The sequence below is a fragment of the Anser brachyrhynchus genome, assembly GCF_964034855.1.
Source record: "Anser brachyrhynchus genome assembly, chromosome: 3".
NCBI classification, from domain to species: domain Eukaryota; kingdom Metazoa; phylum Chordata; class Aves; order Anseriformes; family Anatidae; genus Anser; species Anser brachyrhynchus.
Window position 1 is genome coordinate 39,735,798 of NC_137696.1, and position 20,233 is coordinate 39,756,030.

At 34.6% G+C, this 20,233-nt stretch overlaps 1 protein-coding gene across 2 annotated transcripts in view; it reads right to left on the minus strand.

Annotated features, from left to right (window-relative positions):
• CRIM1 (cysteine rich transmembrane BMP regulator 1) overlaps window positions 1-20,233 on the minus strand; it is a 181,400-nt gene that overhangs the window by 78,862 nt on the left and 82,305 nt on the right. The window contains exons 3-4 of one of the 2 annotated variants that reach the window (XM_080583956.1): window positions 17,479-17,721; window positions 8,815-8,935 (exon numbers count right to left, since the gene is read on the minus strand). In XM_080583956.1, coding sequence (XP_080440082.1) covers window positions 8,815-8,935; window positions 17,479-17,721 — 364 coding nt within the window. The remainder of the gene's footprint in view (window positions 1-8,814; window positions 8,936-17,478; window positions 17,722-20,233) is intronic. The other variant, XM_080583957.1, reaches the window with a different exon arrangement.

Genomic DNA, 20,233 nt, shown 5'->3' on the forward strand with positions numbered 1-20,233 from the left:
TTGGAGTTGATAGAAAGAGCGTGGATGTATATTTATAGCTTATAAAATACAGGTGCAAAATGCTGATCTTATAAAAGATGCATGCAGTGATCCCTATATTTATAATTTACAGCTTCTCCTGCAGAAGATTTGCATAATATTTCTTCTGAAAATGTTCTCAAGTTTGACAGATTTTGACACTCAGAAGTCAGCCATCAGTCTCCATAAACATCTTTTCATTGTCTCAAGAGCTTCTGTTCAAGTTTTACTGATGAGGCTTTTTTAAAAAAATACTTTTTTATCATCTTTTTCTCATTTGTGGGCTTCAGGAAAACATGGTTCCTCCCCAAACAGCCCATATTGTGAGGCTGGGTGCCAGGGCTACAGTAACTACCATCACTCTGAGAACATCTAGGAATTGCTGAGACAGCTGCACTAAGTGAGGAAGAAGGGGATTGCTCTAACTTTGGATCCAGCAATTCACTACATCTTCTGAGAGGCCAAAATGGAGAAGATGGACATTGACAATGGGTTGCCTATATAGGTCACATGTGCCCTGCTTTTATGCTCATTTTTTGTGGATATTCAGTACAGTGCACTCAGCAAACGGCACTGAGTAACACTTTTTCACTTAACATATCTGATTGAAGAAAAATGGTTTTCCTGGAAAAAGTATTTTCTATCTCCTGACTTTTGAGGATTTCTCTTTAAAAACTAAAGTATGTTAAATTGCCTAAACTCCTAATTCCAGATATTATGAAGCTTCACAAAACTGCAGTGGTCTGTTTAGACTTTTCATCAACTCTGTTAAAATCCAATTGCAAGCCTGAGCTTGATGTAGGATGGCTTCCACTAGCATCAATGGAAGCCTTTCCTTTGACAAAAACTACCTCTTCAGTAAGGAATAATCTCCAAGTCAACACCACATGTTACAACACCATAGTACTTCTATTAGTACTTCAGATGGAAAAATGGTCTGATAGATTTAAAGTACAGTAGGAACAACCTGAGCAAGATGGCCATGATAGCTAGGAAAACGAAGTTCCAACAGTCTGATGAAAGAACTGAAGGCATGGCAAAGTTTCTGCAGCACCTTAACATGCTTTTGTTAGACCTCAGGTCCAGCTACAAAGGTTATTCAGAAGTCAAATCCTGAACAGAAATCTCAGGAAGATACAGGTGCTTGGATTTTGTCTTACCAGTTCCAGCTGAACTTTCCTGTAACAAAAACTGGGATCCACAACCACTTTCTCTTGGATACCATATCTTGATGGGTGGAGGAGAAGGATCTAAAAATTCTAAAACAAATACAAGGGAGACCTCTGTATCAGCAAAAAAATGCTTAAAAGAGGTGACTGGTACTTGGGGAAGAGAGAAAAATTGCATCTCCTGAAAAACCATGACTGCTCTATAAAGAAGGTTGGTGAATCCTGTACTGAACACTCAAACAAATGATATATCATAAAATTAAGGTTTTCCAACAGTAGGAAGACCTAAGAAAAGAATACAGGCAAATATGAAATAATCATGTTATGAACAGGAGCAAAGCTGAAAAGAACTGGCCCAGACAAGCAGTTGAGAAGAACTAACCACAACATCTCCTACTGAATGGGACAGATGCACAGATGATCAGGGATTCAGAGGCCACCTCTACAGTTGCTTTCAGAAGAATAACACTATCCAACCAGCCATGTCTCGTACCCTCAAATATAATGCAAATAATAGCTCAAAAGAAGACTTACAACTATAGAATTCCCAGGTATGGTTCAGGTGGCCACCATAAAAGAAGAAGAAAAGGACCATGCAGGTTTATGTCTAGCTGCTGCTAGGATTCCCTAGACACTGGTAAAACAAGAAACACAGAATACATACCAGTGGCTCATAGATCTAATACAGTGATATGTTGTGGACACAACAGATGTTACAAAGGAGGATAAAGTACCTTAAAAAGCAATTGCTTACTAGGTAAAGCAATCTAGAAAGATAACAAAATCATGAATTTATATTTAAATGCTCTCTGAAGAAATACGATTTTTGTAGAAACAGTTGCCATAAGATCTATTTCATTTCACTAAAATGAAAGGACAGTCAAGTTGACTTGACTGATATCTACAAGTTTTCTAAAAAATAAAATCAAAAATGCTAATTATAAATTTCTCCAGTGGCATCCATGTTGTGCCAAAGACAGCTAAGTTCAATTAGAAACAAAAGGCTACAAATAATAAATCAGGCAATTTCTTCCTTTAGAATCAAAGTCAACCTAGTAAGGGTATACGAAACTTAGAGAATGATATAAATTACTACTATTCTTTAATGTTGTCTTCAGAATTGCTAAATAAAGCATATGAATTTTTTAAAAATACATAGTACAATACAGATACAAAAGACTGTTTCTTTAATAAAAATATTTATTATTATTATACATATATTTTACTTTAGGTATGATAATAAATTCTGGTTTTGTACTGTTTTAAGTTGCATTCAATTTCCACATAAAACATAGCTTAAAATAAACCTTGAATAAATAAATGATTGGCTACTACATGCAAGTATCGCTCATTTTCTTAAGTTGTAAAAACTGTAACTATCTGAGAATCTAAATGAACTGTTGTTTACTTCTCTTTACCAAGATATATCTTGGTAAATTTAGTATGTTACCTGGTACCAGCAGTAAAATTTGCATTTAATTCCAAATCAACATCTTTTAATGTTTAAGCTTATAAATAAAATCAAAATACTTCTGAAAAATTTATATGTGCAATTCAAATAATGCAAATAAGAATGCTAAAAGTTTGCTTTAACTTTTATCATTTGTTCAAGAAAAGGATCGAAGTAAATTTTTGAAAATCTTTGTGTTAATAACAAAAATGTAAAATATATCAGCAGCTTTCTTATTCATTAAGTATCTACAGGTTGCTTTATTCCTTTCCTAGAACCATATATTTTTAATGGAAAAATCTCTCTTTATATTGGGAAATAAAATCCAACAAACAAATATTTACTGTTCACTGTATTAGATTCAACTTATAATGCAGACATATTAACTGGTATCCCTTCTTATGCTATTTAGCCTAAGTACTCTCTCTCTAATACTTGTCTTCAATATGCAACTTGAGTGTTAACTCAGACTTTTTTATTGCTACTTCTTTTAAAGAAAATGTAAAAGTTTAAAGCATAGAGTTAAATGCTTTAAAACTTAAGTAGACAGACTGAATTCATTTGTGGCTATAATTTACAAATTCTACACTACTGCATATAAAATAAAAGTGAAAATCTGTTTTCTTACACATTAACAGCAGCATCATTGACAAGTACTATGTAAGAAAATGTATCTTCTTAAATTTCAATAGCAGAGATCAAATTCATTTCAAATCAAATTCAAGAGATCTTCATAAATACTGTAGAATATAATCATATTTTTATTAAATTGAGTATATTCCTGTTTTAAACACATATATTTTAGAATTGTGCTATGAAACAAAGTTGTATTTTCTTGGAAGATTAAACAGCTGTCCTCATACTATGCTTTTTATTTATTTATTTATTTTTAATGGGGCAGGGTGGAGTTAGACTGCTTTCCAGTTAAAGCTTTAGGAATGGGAAAAACAAAATACACATGTGAATTGCCCCCCCCTAAAAGCAGTGAGTAGTTTCTACATTGTAATCACTGATATTTTATATTACCATCCAGAGAACTAACATTTTTGCTAGTCAAATAATTTTTTTTTTTTTGACACTGAAAACCAAACTCTGGCATTGCCAATCATAGCAGCCACAGATTGAGACATTTTAACTGCATATAAAGTAAAATTAACATGGCAAAGACTATTCAAACATAGAAAAAAATTCTATGACTAATTCATTGAAGAAACTTTTTCAGAGGTTTTCTTCTAAACAATAAGCCTATAGTCCTACTCCTCCACGCTACTCTATCCAATTGAAAGTTCTGCATTTGCTATGCTATCCAACCATCTGTAACTAAGCGATGGTGAATTGGTCTGAATCAAAAAAATCTTGATTCGCTCATCCCTCAAGCCTTGGAGTCTTTTGGACTCCAATTTTGCAAGAAAATAATGGAATCTGTCAAGAGCCCTTCTTCACTTTTATCTGAAATATGAAGTGATTAATCATCATGACTTATATTCCTGTTTCATTTAGCTCACTCCTCTTAAAGTTTGTTTGTAATTTGTTATTTGCTTCTGCTGAGGTTCATTTGCATGTTCTTTCTCTTGTCCTTCCACCACAACCTTGAAACTGCTTTTTTAAAGCTAAGACTGAGACACAAGACACAGGACTTGATATTTTGATAGACAAACACATACCAATTATTTTTGAGCCTTTTCTAATCTAGAACATATTTGGGCTTCTGGTGTGAACTTTTTAAATAAGTAGGTCAAGTGAACATCTTGCTGGGATTTAGTGAACGTACTCCTAAATGCTTCTTTCTTCTCAGGAAAGCATGTTATATTATCAGCAAGATGTTGACTCATTGTGACTGATTCCCTTCCAAAATCTGGGGAAGATGGGTGTGGGAAATGTTTGTCTTCAATGTTAAGGAGTTTGGGAAAGTGGATACGTTTCTATTTCATAAAAGCAAAGCTTGTAATACAATATTAATTAGACACCCTTCCCCCCCCCCCTTTTTCTTTTTAGCCAATACAAGGAAGAGGACTAGTGAGTACACAGCACAGAAATTGAGGGGAAGGAGATCATATGGTCAGATTTTTAAAGCAAGTATAGTATCTTCAAAAGACAGAATCAAGTTTCAGAAAACTGTAAGAGCAACACTGGTTGTTTTTATCTATAATTGCATTCTTTAATCCTTATCAATTCAATCTTTTATCATTTTTTCCACCAGTTTTCTCAAAATTGATATCAAGATAACCAGGCTTTAATTAATTGTTTTTTCTTCTTTCAAACATTGGCACAGTACTAACACCTCTCTTGTTCTCTAGAATTTTCTTGGTTTATCTGGTTTTTATTCAAAGCTTGACCAAGAAGAGACAGGGAAAAAAATAATAATAATAAAAAAAATCTCTGTGGTTACAGAGCACTTTGCAAACCTTGAAGCTACCAGGTCTGCAACAGGTGTGGACACTGGAAACTGGAGCAAGGGAAAAGACCATACTTAGATGACATGGAGAGAGAACGCAGTAGCAGGAGTATAAAGCTAGAACAGGGAGAAAGGAAACCCACAAAAGAATCAATTTACTAATGACTGTAATAAAGAGAGCAATCAAAAACGTAATGAGGATGTAAAAATATTTAGTGTGATGCTACTTGATCGTACTGTTTACTCTTCTGCATATAATTCCATGAAGAATGCATATGAGCAATAGAGATAAAAGCCAATAGCAATCACAGAAGTCAGGCCCTGTTACAGGCCATTCTTCATAGATATAAAAAAAGACATTTTGATAAAGAATTTTGCATTTACAAAAAATTCTCAGTGATCTGAAAGATTTAAAGAAAATTCATTCACAACAGAAAAACTGGATACATTAATAGGATATGAATTGTTTTCCTAGCATATTGCAAATAAGAAGTTAGACAAGAACAAGAAGCAGGACATACATTGATCTGCTCCTGCTGTATGTGAAGTTGTCAGCTGTTAACTGAATCAGTGACAGGCACTCATTCGTCATTTACCACAATATTCATTGCTTTCCACTTCTGTTGTTAAGCCTGTATTTTAGTAGCAGTAAACAAAAATTCTAACTTTTGAAAAAGTCATAATAAAAATAGTTTGATGAAGACTAAAAACTATGATTTTATGAATCACTCTTTCCTTTAAATTAATTACTCTTATATGTTCAGAAAAACGATGTCACTCATTTTGAATTTAATTCTAATGATTAGAAAGAGCTATGATATGGATTTAGGTGGTCCTGAACTGAATTATAGCCAATGCATTGTTAATATTCACCATGTTTATTACGAAATTCCCAAATCAAGGAAAAATGCCTTCTTTTCCATGGGTAGAGTCATTTATCCATAAACCTCCACTTCCACTTTTTCTATAGTTTTCAAATGAAACGCTCATTGGATATTAAGATCTTCACTTCAGATATAAAGGTCCAACGTTTCCTCAGATCCTATCAGTTTCTAACCTGAATTCAAAGAATTTGATTTTCATGTTCAAAAGTAACTGAACTTAGTTTCCCTTTCTGCTCTCTTTTCATACATATACTTCTTTCTCTAATCTTCATCAGCTCTTTCTTTTTGGCTGTTCCTGTGTCCCTTGTGTTCATTTATTCACCCACACTTCAAGTACTATTCTTATCACCAGCACATGAATGACCACTGCTGTGCTTCTGAAGGAAGACAGTGCCATAGAGCTTCTAAATAATTAAATAAATTGCCAGCAGGCACACAACATGTAAAGCATTTACATGGCCTTAATGCTGCCAGATTTGTCTGTCCTTCTTCCCTTCCCACTAACTCTGCTAACAAGTGTGTTATTGGTTATGCTGAATAGGCAACATAGGCTGAGCCACAAAATTAAAATTAAGAGTACAAGACTCATGTAACTGTTTCAACCTGCCTGCAGACTAAGCTATGCTAATTATGTTTTGCAGTTTTACACATCAAGGAGGACAGAAATTTTCACTCACTCACACACACACACAAAAAAAACCACTCAAATTCTGATCTGATCATAAGACTCCAGGAGCTCAGAACTCATCTGTCCCAGCCCTGATCCCCTGTTACACTCTGATCCCAGTAATGCACAGCAGTCAGATTTCCAAGTGGTTTGAGGGTGATTCAGAGTTATTTGATAATTCACACACTCTGAGCCTGCTTGTACAATTAGGGTCTTGGTGTGCAGGAGACTGGACTACTGTTTTGGTCACTTACATAACATACAAGTAAATTTCAGTTATCACTTACATTTAACACATAGCAAAACAACTGGCTATATTTTTTAAATATTATCAAAGAAAGAAAAAATGACTCTTTCAAGGACTTGTTTGCTCTAAGTGTATTATGTAAGATCAGTTCTCATGTGTGCCCTAGAAATTGAAAATATTTTCAAATGATCATTTTTCTGAAGTAAATGAAGTTTGATTTTCTTGGTATTGTGTTCATTAATAGAAGGAATGCTGACATTATCATCTACAAAGATGAAAGTGGATAGTGTCCATTTCTCCCACCCAAGCAATAAAAAAGTAAACCACAACTTTTACCAATATATTACACTGCAGAAATATAAAACCCAATTTTATTTTTCAAAACAAAAACAATTTGACTTATCTACCAGTTTTTAATCCAGCAAGTTAAAAGAAAGTTGAAAGTAATAATTTAACATTAACGTAAATTTTAGATTGTGCAAAATCTATGTTAATCTAAACTAGAAACATAGGAAGTTTTGTTTCTTTGACTTTACAATCTACCTTTCTGAATACAGTCCTTACAAGCATTTAAGTCCAGTTTTAAGTCAGTTTAAGTCCAGTTTTAAACATGTTGAGCTGTAGTGGTGTCAATACTGACACAATGGCTAGTTAAAATCTACAGCCTCCTGTGCAATCTCGACTAGCCAGGCCAGCTCTGAACTAATACAAAACTACTGTAACTCCTAGGAAGGTTAATGAGAATATCTTAAACGATAAAGGAAGGATACTGAGAACTCATACCATGTTCTGGTCCAAAGTTAAGAAAACAAAGGAAAGAAAGAAACTTTGAATGAAAGAACATTAATAGCATTCAGTGAATAAAAATAATAATAATTTTTTTAAATAGCAAACTACTATGTATATTATACAATTGCAAACACAATTTATCAAATTTAGAAAAATATTTTCAAATTTTTATAGACAGGATTACTGCGTTACATGTAGTACTTCACATCTCTTCTCATGTTTTTTTTTTTTTTTAATGTGTTTTTAACTCTGCACATAGTATGAGACCCTCATAAAACAGTTACCAAATCACTATATTAAACATACACACAAAGGGTACCCAGTGGGGAAGATCTCTCATCCATTACACAGCTTTTGCTATTTTCTTCTTTCTGAATTCTTTTCAAGTTTATCAGTTCTTTAAAATCTCACAAGTGGCTGGGGATATGACAGATTATTATGGTGTGAATGATCCTCATAACAAAAAAACAAACAAAAAAACCACTAGTTACACATCTACAATACATATTTTCTGTTTTGTGTAAAAATATTTTCAGTAATGGTACTTTTTGCTTGAATGAATATTTATGGGGCATATTGCTGAATCAAATTTTGGGAAGTGTGTTGTAAAATCATAAGCTGAAATAGTGGTGCAAAAGTTTGCAACAAAACCAGCTCAAAATTGTCCAACTTTCCTGAATTTGTAGTAAATTACACCTACTTAAACAACAGACTGAAGTATGATGGAAATGATTATTTGAGATTTATGTTTCGCTATGGTTCCAGATAGCCATTGTCTGTCAGCTTATTATAATGGTTTTCTACACACAAAAAATGCTTTATTTTCTTTAACTAAGAAAGATTTTCTTTGGCAAATCTTCTTCCTTTTCCATCATTTAATTCCTTAATGTCAAAGTCCTTCAGAAGTTTCTCAGAATGATTTACTTTTGTAAAATGAATTGAATACACTGGAAATCCACTTAATCTAGAGGCACAAGTCCTTCAGAGTAATTTAGTAAAACTCTACGCATTTGCACTGAGAAGAATCTTCTGCTTGAAAAAGATGGATTTAGTATTTCTATCAGCCTGATAAACCTTTAACCTACCGCATATATCTTCTATTCTGTATTACCTTCTAGTGCCTCAGAGGTATGAAATGTCCTATGTTTATAGTACTTGCAAATTAAAAAATATACTCAGCCATCCAGACACAAACCTTTTGGGCAGGGTACAGCAGCCATCAGCCGTCAGCCTGACTTGGGTTTCATAGCTATCCAGTGGGCAAACCACTTGCTGAACAGGAGGGCATTCCACTGTGCTGCAATCCACACTGAACACTAAAGAGGAAGGGGAGAAGAAAGTTCCTTTTACACATGCTTTAGAAGTTTTTTGACAAATTAATTCTCCTTAAGCAATGCGTTATGCATCAGTCTTCAAACTCAAGTCAGAAAAAGCATTTGCTGAATGTACGTTTGGTAGGTGACATTACAAAAAGACTCTTTAAGACTCAGGAAGCAACTAAACTATATTATTTAATTTAAAAAAAAAGTTATAAAAGTTATACAGGCAACCTTAAGCAATAATTAAACTAATGAATAATATTAGTTACTAGAAATATACTATGTTACCAAGAATGTATCCCCCCCCCCAGTTTTTAAAGCAATTGATAATAATATTCTTTCATTTTTTTTTTACTGATTAAAACCTGTTTAAAGAGTAAAATACCTGGGTTATAGAAAATGAGAGAGAAAGAGAGAGAATACACTGTGGATTTGTCTGCACATGTACACTACATTTTTTACAGATTATACTATTATGTTGTGTTGTTTATGTATTTTTATATGATGAAACAGAATTGCAGACTACCAAATCTATCTGCATTGACAAGTTGAAGAATTCCACAGAACTAGTAAGACTAATCAACTATTTTTAGAAAGAAAGAAATGCTTAGAAATGCAGAAAAGAATCAGGTTGAATATACATTTAATCATATGAGTCATGCTCAGGGAAGCTGTAACATGGTTTTATCCTATTTAGTCTTAAATCTCCCATGTTAAAGCAAACAATACTAGCTCAGGCACCAACTGTTTGATATCCTTATCATAATTATACTAAGACAGTACAGAATACAACATGCTTTCATTTTTTAAAGAAATAAGCTGCCTACAGACTGAGTAGGCAGGATGAGCTGAATGTTATCAGACTGAGTATGATACAGTAAGATATTACTGATTAAACTTCATTTCAGTATTGACGTTATTACTGCTTAATGCAGTGATACAGCAGCTTGACAATGCCATGCCAAGCTTTTTGCAAGAGCTGATTAATTGCTAAGTGTCATTTTCTGAGTTGTAGTCCAATGTTTTTCAGGTTTGCTTCTCAGAGGTACATAGCAGTAATAATTTAATTGATCTCAACAAAACGTCAGCCTCAGAATTACCCCTACTTCACATGTTTTGATAAGAAACTAAATGAAAGCACAAATTCAATGAAACCAGTTTTTAGCTCATCAAGATTAGGGCCAGCAGCCTTGTCCTCAATACCATTAATTTTCAAAGCATGTGAGTATCTGTGCAAGTGGTATTCAGAATCTACCTTTTTCCACGTATTTAGGAAAAAGAGCTCTGCTAAATCAGGGCAACCTGACAAGCTCAAGGAAGTTTTCTGATAAACACAGAACTGAATTCAACTCCATTTGGTGGAGCAATGCAGGAATTCACTAAATTTAAAGTGAAATATTTTTGTTATCAATCTGCACTACTATAACTATGAAGTTAACTTTTCTCTCTCTTTGTAAACCTACAAGTGTACTTACTTTCTTTTATGACAGGAATACCTAACTTTAGAATGTTTTGCTTGAAAGTCAAGTTTCTCTAATCTCAGCTAGCAACCTTTCCAATTCTCTGTATAGAAGGCCCCTGCTGCCTCATCCCCACTTTGGGAAAAAAATAGCCAATGAGTTCTATCAATGTTCTGCTACTACAGAGCAATTTCTGTGTCCATCTTTCCGTATTCCAATAATGCCAATGAAAGGAAAACAAAACAAAACAAAACAAAAAAACACTAGAAAACTCTCTGATCGTGCCTTCAAGTCTCAACAAAGGTGCTGTTTCTTGCTAAATATTTCATATTCTTCCCAGTGGTTATAGTGTGCTAGCACATGGCTCATTGACACTGAAATATAGCACAAACCATCCTTTACTAAAAGAAGTACAAACATAAGAGAAATTACAAAACAGACAAAACCCCCCAGATCAAAATATTCAAATAGAAAATTCTCATGCAGTGAAGTGGCTCTAGTCGCTCCGTGGTTTCTCTGTCTGGTTTGACTTACCCAACCCTGCAACTACATTTATTGCATCATCAGAATATAAAGAAATGTCCTGCTGGGTCAAAACATTACTTTATCTAACCAGGAGTTTATCTCCAGCAGTGGCAAAAAGAAATGATAGTTAGGGGCACATGAGTTTTGCCACTATTTATGACATTCCTTCTTATTCCAGCAGCTTCCAAAATCATTGAATTTGGGACGTTTTATATACCTACTCAAACATTACATTCATGTACCTGTTGTACATTAACTTTTCTATTTTAAAAAAAAAACAACAAACTTCTGAAAATGGTTGCTCTACCATCTCCTGCAGCAGCAAGATCCCACCATTTACTACCTGCTCTACTTGCAAGTATTTTATCTTACACTGAACTCTTGCTAGTACCAGAGTGCCCTCTAATTATTGTAAGGATTAGTAGGATTTGGCAAACAAAGGGCCTATGCTGAGCTTGTCCACCACCCTCAGAATTTTATAATCCACACTCATACCTCATTTCGGCATTCTCTCCAGACTGAGAGATCTCTGTTATTACATTATTAGGTTAATCACAGAATGACCGAGGCTGGAAGGGACCACCAAAGGTCATCTGGTTCAACCAGGCTGCTCTGACAGGCCAACATAGAACACAGAGCCCAGGACCATTTCTCCATATTGATGAGGTCTCCCCTGAGCCTTCTCTTCTCCAGGCTAAACAGTCCCAGCTCTGTCAGCCTTTCCTTATAAAACAGGTGAAGAGAGAGATTAGAAGCAGCAAAAAAATGCTCCTGCTTATTAAATTGGTTTCTCAAACTTGAGAAAGTATTTAGCCTAACTTTCCAATAAACTAAAATATTGTAGTGTAACAGAACAATCTATACTCATATTCTTTATTACTTAAGATTTCCCTCAGATTAGCTGTACTACCATTCAAAAAAATGATAGTAAACATTTGCCGTTGATATACTAGTTTTGTTTTCATGTCGTTTGTTTTGTTTTCACTTTGGCTCCAATAATTACATACAGTGTGCATTTCATGAATAGGTTTATTTTTATTAAGCTAATAAAATTAAAAATCCTGTCTAAATTAAAATTATCTTTGTCTTTCCTAGAAACATTAAGCTTTAGATATCTAGTTTGACTAATACATCACTTCAAAACCTCATAAACGTGTTGGAATTTCCTATCACTGAAGATTTACTTAATCAACATTTGTTTATGAATCTTCAAGAACTGTCTCATGCACTGAATTTGTAACTCTTACTCTTTTTTTTTTCTATGAGAATGTAGCAGAAACACTAACACGTCTGCAGACCATGCCCCAGCTGTAGTAGTATGCAGCCTCTTCTGTAGACTACAAAACCTAGGATCTACGATTATGAAACCATTAATACTTATGAGAAAATAACTTTACAGTAGAATACATTAACACAAACATATCAAGTTTCACCTTTATGTATTGTGCTGGCTTTTTAAAGAATAGCATACGCAGTTCAGGGACAAGATCCAAATAGCTGCCTATGCATCTAAAGGCCGAGGATCAAGGCAGTATTTGCAACTATGATGCAGCACATTGGCTCAGCACAGGAAAGACTTCCCTCCCCCCCCAAAATCAAAACTTTCTGAATGTCTCATGCAAGCACATAAAGTAAGTTTCTACAGCAGCTAAGAAGCATCACATAACACCCTTTCAGTTCAAGATGCACTTCTGCTGGTTACTCATTCATAATAGAATGCAAACTGACTGCATTAGGAAATATTAATTTCACGTTTTCCTTCAGGAGAAGGAGAAAAAGCAGTAAAGCCCCCACCTCCTTCCTCTCCTCCACACTTTTCCTTAGAAAACAAACAAACAAAAAAACAGGATCCTGAAATACTTTCAAATATATTTGTGATTTAATTTGTTTTCTTCTATGACAATCATCCTTTTTACACTCCTTCACATTTTAGAACATACTAAACACAACAGAAAAGATACCATTCTCAGACTTTCAATGCAGTTGTATCACTGTCCAAATCACTTTATTACCTTTCCTATTACAGATGCTTCCCAATATGGACACACTGGTTTTGCTTATTTTTGTTGTAGCTTTGGCAGTTTTCTCCCTTCCCGTCATTGTCAACTTATTGGCCATTATTATGGTCATTGACAACTTATTGGCCACTATTATGGTCATTGTCAACTTATTGGCCACTGGCTTATTAGAAAAATATCTGAGATTTTTTTCTCATTTATTTTCTTGAGTCCTTTCCCAATCTCATCTCCTAAGTCCTTGCAACATCAACTTCTAACAAAGTATCCAAAAAAAAAAACCAACATGCACTATTTCTGTAAGCAACAAAAGAAAATAAAGTTATATAACTGTACTTCTCTCAAGTATATATAAAAACTTGATTTTGTTGACCCTTGTCCTTAGCGCAAGAATGTAAAAATTGCAGACCCAATATTCAATGCTGAAGCAGTACCAGGGTGGAGCATGTTACTTCCCTGTGCTTCCATTGTATAATACTACTTACTAAATTTGACTGCTGAGCTCAGACTTTCCATCAGGCCTTGACTGCACGGGCTACTCAACTCCCAATATACAAAAAAATGTTATCAATAAAGGAACGAGAAGTATCTGTTGGATAACTGCCAAAGTAAATTGTTTGCCTTTCTTTATTCAGAAGTGGCAGTTATAGTTGCTATCACACCTTCAGCAAGATATATTTTAGATTAGATCTTGACTCTTTAAAGAAAAAAATGTTTAAAACTAGACAGAAAAAAATCATTACTCAGTAATGTTTTAGCTTTCTTAGTAAGTAAGACAGATACTGCCCCAACCTTTTTGCAGGTTATTTTTATTTTTACTGTTAACATGTTACGCAAATCCATTTAAGACCATGCTGTGGAAAAAAAAAGTGACCTTTTGAGAATACTTTTTAAGAACCATAACATCCGACTTAAAACTGAATTCCATGCTCATTCACTGAATTAATTACTCATAAGAGACTAGTTATACACACCTTGTAGGAAGAAAGTAGGTTGCTCATGGCACCAGACCAGTGTCCGGACTGAGGTTAGGAAGAGGATCAAAACAAAAGGAACTTTTGTACTGAGTGTACCTACACTCAGTAGGTACCACAACTGTCATGAGAGACTTGGAGCAACACTGGGTCAAAATATTTAAGTCAAATTAATCTGTCTGTTAACAGACAGGTATTACTAAGCTACTACTTCATTTAAACTGTATAATAATACTTTTCATCATTGTATTATTTGTAATGAAAAAGAGGTGGAAAAGGAGGTGGACTTCAAAATGCAAGATTTCATTTTTATACTAGTATTTAGTGTTAATGCAACCACTTCTAATTTTCCTTTCAGTAACTCAATGATGAGCAATCATCAGTCATAATATTTTAACATGCAGTTCTCAGAAGAAGAGTCCAAACAAATGCCACTGTGAACTGGAAAGCAGTGACATCTTATTTGAGGAGCAGAAATAAACACAATACATGCTTTAATTCCACAAACCCTTTATATTGGCATAAAACAGCACTGCTGTCATAGGAAGCAGTCCTCCCACCCTCTGGCAATCTGTTTCCACCAGAACCCCTTTAGTGGTGCAAGACCCCTATGGAGGCTGGTTATGGAGATACACATGGGAAGGAAGAGTGCCCTGATAGTACCACTTAAGAATAAGGTCTACGGTACAGTACGGAGAAGAGTTTTCTCTGTTCTGCATGTAAACTCCATAGATATGCTGACACTATTCAGCAGAATGGGTGATATCAGTCCCATATGACACACTGCTGCAAACACTTACCTACCAGGCCTTACACAGTCCTTTGCCCCATTCATCTTCAGCAACGTGATATTAAAAACAGAGGAAAAATGAAACAGAGCGCTGTTCATTCAGTTCCTCTCTCTTTTTTTTTTTCCCCCCTACAGTTCTTCAGGATACCAAGTCAATCTCTAAAGGTTCAGTGTTTATTACCAGGCTTACTATGCACTCTATAAATATTCCTGCCACGTGAGGAGCATTATTTGACTCACATTATGACCACTGTTTTAGCAAATCCACCTACACAATTCATATACTGTTTATACATACAGAGAACAGTTATATACTACTACGTATATGGTAGTACATATATATACTCATGTATATAAATGGCACAAAATGGTATAGGAGAGGAAGGATGGACTATATAGTTTCCAGAGGCCCCGTACAACCTAAATTACTCTAGAATTCTGTGAGCCTATGAATATACAACCCTAATAAAACAAGATATTTTACTGCCTGTTTTCATGGATTAAAAAAATTAAAAAAATAAAAACCATAACATCGAACATGACAGAACAGTTTAGATACTGTGAAATTTGTCATTTTGTTCTGACTTTCAAAGTTAAAAATAAAAAAAATCAGAACTTTTCACAAAGAAACATTACAAAAAATATTTCAATATTTGTTCAGGCTATCATTTTCTTCATATACTCAGTACAAATTATGTTGTCTGTACAAGTGCAGTTTACTCTTTGAAAACAAGGTTCCTCTGAAAACTGAACAAAGGTTCAGATTTGCCATTAAAAAGAAAAGCAAAAAGCATTCTGTGGTAAGGAATTTGTAGTCTACTAACATTTGCCAATATTAACCTACTCTTTCCCATCTTTCAGTCTTGTGTTGACTTGTTTTTCCTTTATGACCTTCCCACTACCCCAAATAGCCAACAGAATAAACATCTAGATCAAAGTTTTTTGTTGTTGTCGTTGTCTTTTTTTTTTTTTTTTTAAATAAAAAAAGCAACAAAGACAGCTGCTGAAGTCTAACTTGACTATCAGGCTACGTAGTGACTAATAATTCCATCTGTAACAGTACTCTTTTTTTTTAATTATTAAAACCAAGGCACTACTAACAAGTAGGGGACCCACTACTGCAGTTTGTAGCTTAGCAATTACATCTTTCATCACTCATCTTCACCCAGACACACAACAGTACTCACCTACACTCCTCAGCGCCTCTTACCCACACTCCAGTTCCAGCTGTCATCAATCCTGCTGGCCTCCTTCCCTATCCCCCCAGCCTCAGTCTTGCGTATGCACCCAAGATACTACCCTTCTCTTTCACTCTTCCTTGATCCTTCAAGGCTTGCTGCCTTCTCTAGTCTCCTACCGTACACTGCATAAATCACTCAGCTCCGGGATATGAAGAAAGTGTTTTTGTTTGGTAGCCTCAAACTCTCTGCTCTCCCTTAGTCCCTCAATTTCTAATCCCCACTGCAAAGCTCTATACTTCCCTTAAATTCTATTAGTTTCCTTCTCCAATCTCTTCAAAGCCTCTGCTCCTTTACCTTCCTAACATGCATCTTCCTACAATTAAAAAAAGTACTTCAGAAAAACAATATATAGTCATATAAACCCACTAAATTGAATAAAGCATCATGTACTCAATCCTAAGCTTGTAGAAGGCATGCTACAGAAAGATCTTGGGATCACATTTCACAAACTCAAAAGAGTTAACTCTTAGCGTTTTGTATGAAATACCAAAAGTAATTATTCTACAGTATTTAGCACTGATGAAGACTCACCAAAAATAATACTCTGCTTTTGGATACCACATTTTAAAGAAGAGTGGATAAACTTAGGAAAACTTAGAGAGGAACAGCATAACAGTAAGTCCAAGGAAACTACGCCATAAGGAAAGTTTACTTGCTAATTCTAGATGAAATGCAACTGAGGTTGATAAGATATTCCAGAGCAGACTTTATTATGAAGACTTGTTTGCCATATACTCAAGACAGAAAATGAAAAAGTTCCCTTGAATTTTCACACAGGTAGATTTGCACTGAATTTTAGGAAAGATACAAAGAGGAACACTAGAAGAGACAAAGAGTGTACAACCTTCTTCTGTGGAGGATTTAAGAAAACATTTAGCAAGCATAGGAAAGGCATAACAAACTCAAACCTGTTTGCAGATGATATTTTAGATTATACTGTTTTATATACCTACTTTCATCCCCCTACTTTTATTATTAATCTTTACCAAAGCCTGGATCAAAAAGCGCACTGAATTATATCTTCCACTTCACCAAGAATAAGTCACAAGAAAGGGTTATTTGTGTTCCCATGAAATGGAAAATGAGTAAACACCGAAAATCCTGTAAAGTGTTTCACTATGCTTCTCCACAGTTGTTTCACTCTTCAATTTTTAAGGGTCATCACCTTGTAATCTAGAGAAATCTTAATATTTAAATTTTAATATTTATGCACAATATATTCCTACTGTGAAAAAAAAGTATACTCTAATCTTAACAAAGCATGTCATTTTCACTAGTGTTGTGTTTTGAAATACAGCACTCTCACTAAAGATTAATTTTACCTTGTTGCTCAGTTTAAATATTGTCTGAAGAAAATGAGACAGTAAAATTTATTATAATATTTATCTTTTTTCTTTTTAAATGGGCATTGCTCACAAATATAATTTGAATTTTGAAGGTCATTGAGAAGAACTTTGATACTATGTGGGCTTCATTAGATGCAAGTACACTAGTTGTGTATGTTAGATAGAAAAAAAAATCGTGTCCACTTTTACCTGGTTTGCATTCATAGAGATCACAGCATTCTCCTGGCTTTCCTGATGCCTTAGAAACCAATATATTCAAATAGCCAGGCTGGCAAACCTTCCTCAAGCAGCCTGCAGGGTTACACACACAACGGCTTGGGAGAGGACAGCATTCCCCGGGAGGAGCATAACCTTCAATCAAGATGGAATCTTCTGGACAGCGAGGAGAAAACTGGACCTCACAGCGGGCCTTGGAGCAATCAGGTTTCTCTTCTGAAAGGGAGAGAAAAATCAGCATGCCATATATGTCAGTAAAACGCTGTTCTGAAGCTGTAAAGGTGAGCTCAGATAAAGATCCTTCTATTCTTCCTCCCCCAAGTCAATAAATAAAAAATTTCTGCTTCTGAACTGATTTACAAAATTAATGGAATATGCCTCAGACCATCTTGGTATTTGCAAGATGGCAAATATGTTATAAAGTATCATATAAAAAAAATCTAATTTGTGCTATCTGCGTGACTGCTGAACTCACACGTCAGAAACAGCAATGAAACTACACATTTGGCCATGACATTAGGAACCAACTTGTCACATCATGCAGAGCCCTGATGTACATGCCCACACCTTCAGTTTCCTAAGGTTTTCCATAATGAGCAACTGGTGCTAGCTGATTGATTTATTAAACTCATTGACCTAAACTAAGATTTCACATACTCAAACAGGTGTTTAAAAGTTTAACAGCTAACATATGTGGAGAATTCATACATTAGCAGATTTTCCCCGTACATGCTCCTGGTGCTCATATTCAAAGTGTTCCTACGGCTTTAGTGGCTTGAATATCGGAAGAGAAAAAAGGTTTGACTAGCAAGGAAGAATGAGACTCTGGCTGCAGACACATAACAGTAAAAGAAGGAATACTGAGGAACAAGTTCAACAAGTTGGTGGGAATGGTGAGAGACTGGACAACACCAAGACTGGCAAAGAGAGAATGAAGATGGAAGTAGTATTTGAAGAACTAGAGAACAGTCTTCCAAAATTATCGCATTATCAAAAGAAAGAAAAAAAATCTCAATTCTGGCAGAAAAGTTGCGTTGTGCTCTCCAATTTCCCAAGCTACACTGGGAAAAATAAATAAAAAATCATTGCCATGACTGGTTTACTCCATAATGGACTATAAAAAAAACTTGTTCATGTACAAGAAGACACCACTTTGCTCAATGTAACTGAGTGTTTTTAGAGAACAAGTGGATAAAAGACACTCAGAAAAGCAGTATTTTTAGGTAAAGACAAGATAGTGAAGGTACTTAGCATTTTAAGTATCTGTATATTCTGCAGGCATCCTTTATGGGCCTAACCAGAAAAAGAACAAAGCAGAAAACCAAGACCCAAATTTATAAACTGTTTATAACATTCCTTGGTTACTTACAGGTTTATACACTAGATGGTTCTGCTACAAATGCCACCAATTACCCTTACAAATTAATCAGCTACTTTGATTGTTGTCATTAAAGTTAGATGCAGAATATTAGAAAGAACTAAAAACTTTATTAATCTGTTTATTTAATGTCATTTTCAGAGTTAATCTCTAATGAAAATATCAGTGATTGAATATGACATATCAAGTATGAGCCTCCATAATAAAAAGTCAAGAATATCTTCTCCAAGAATTTAGTAACTCACTGTTTTGGACTTTTTTTTTTTTTTTTTTTAACTGAAATTAGTGGACATTGCAATTTAAAAAAAGGAAAGCAAAACAGCAAATGTGAAATTCTGCTTCCAAATATACATTAATTGTCAATAATAGCTTTTTTTTTTAAAGGATCATTTTTATACTCAATTTTAGTATATTCTTTGGACTTCAGTTGATGATGAAGAATCAAAACAGTATTTCTTATGTACGTGGCTGATTTCCTAATTATGCGTTACGTTCATATAAATTTTGATAGACACAAAACCTAGACATATAAGTGCTTACAAGAATGTTAATCTAGGTCTTAGCATTAGATCTTGCAAAAGCAACTTTTAGTTGAGGCATGATTATGCATTTCTTTCATGTACAAGTGTTTTAAATTTCTTGCAAGTAATACAGATTAATACTTAAATGTGATACTAGATATTGCCATAATTCTTCAAGTTCCTACTATTTAATATGACTCATTATTTTAAGAGGAAATGGCTTAAACATCCATCAAATACATGTTTTTGTTTTAATACCATGTTACTAAAGATACTTTGAAATCAACTTAAGATCATTACTTAATCCAGCGTCACTATTACTTTTGTTCTTCATCATCCCAACAAATAAACAAAAACCCATCCTTACTTCTACTTGTATAAATCCCACTTTCATACAGTATTCTCCACCTACATACAATGTAAAACTTTACCATCCCAGTATACAAATGAAACTGAGCAACTGGAGTAACAAGTAAATCTACCCAAGTCAACAGACAATTTTCATCCAGTATCCTAACTCCAGCCCACATCTGAGTCAAGGGCAGGAAGAGCCCCTTTCCCTAGACCATGACATGATTCAGTATTTCGAATGTAATGTGCTTTTTCCTTTAGCGAAAAGGAGCAAATAGCCAAAACAATATGCTATTGGCAACGTTTAAACTGTTTTCTTGTAGAGTCCCTACTTCACACTTCTGGAAGCAATCTGATCTAAAACGTGAAATCCAGCAGCTCCCGAATCAGTATCACTGTATTTTTGCTAAAACTTTATAATCAGTTAGCACCACACTTGCGTAACTGTGTCATGAGCCTACCACACATGGCAATATTA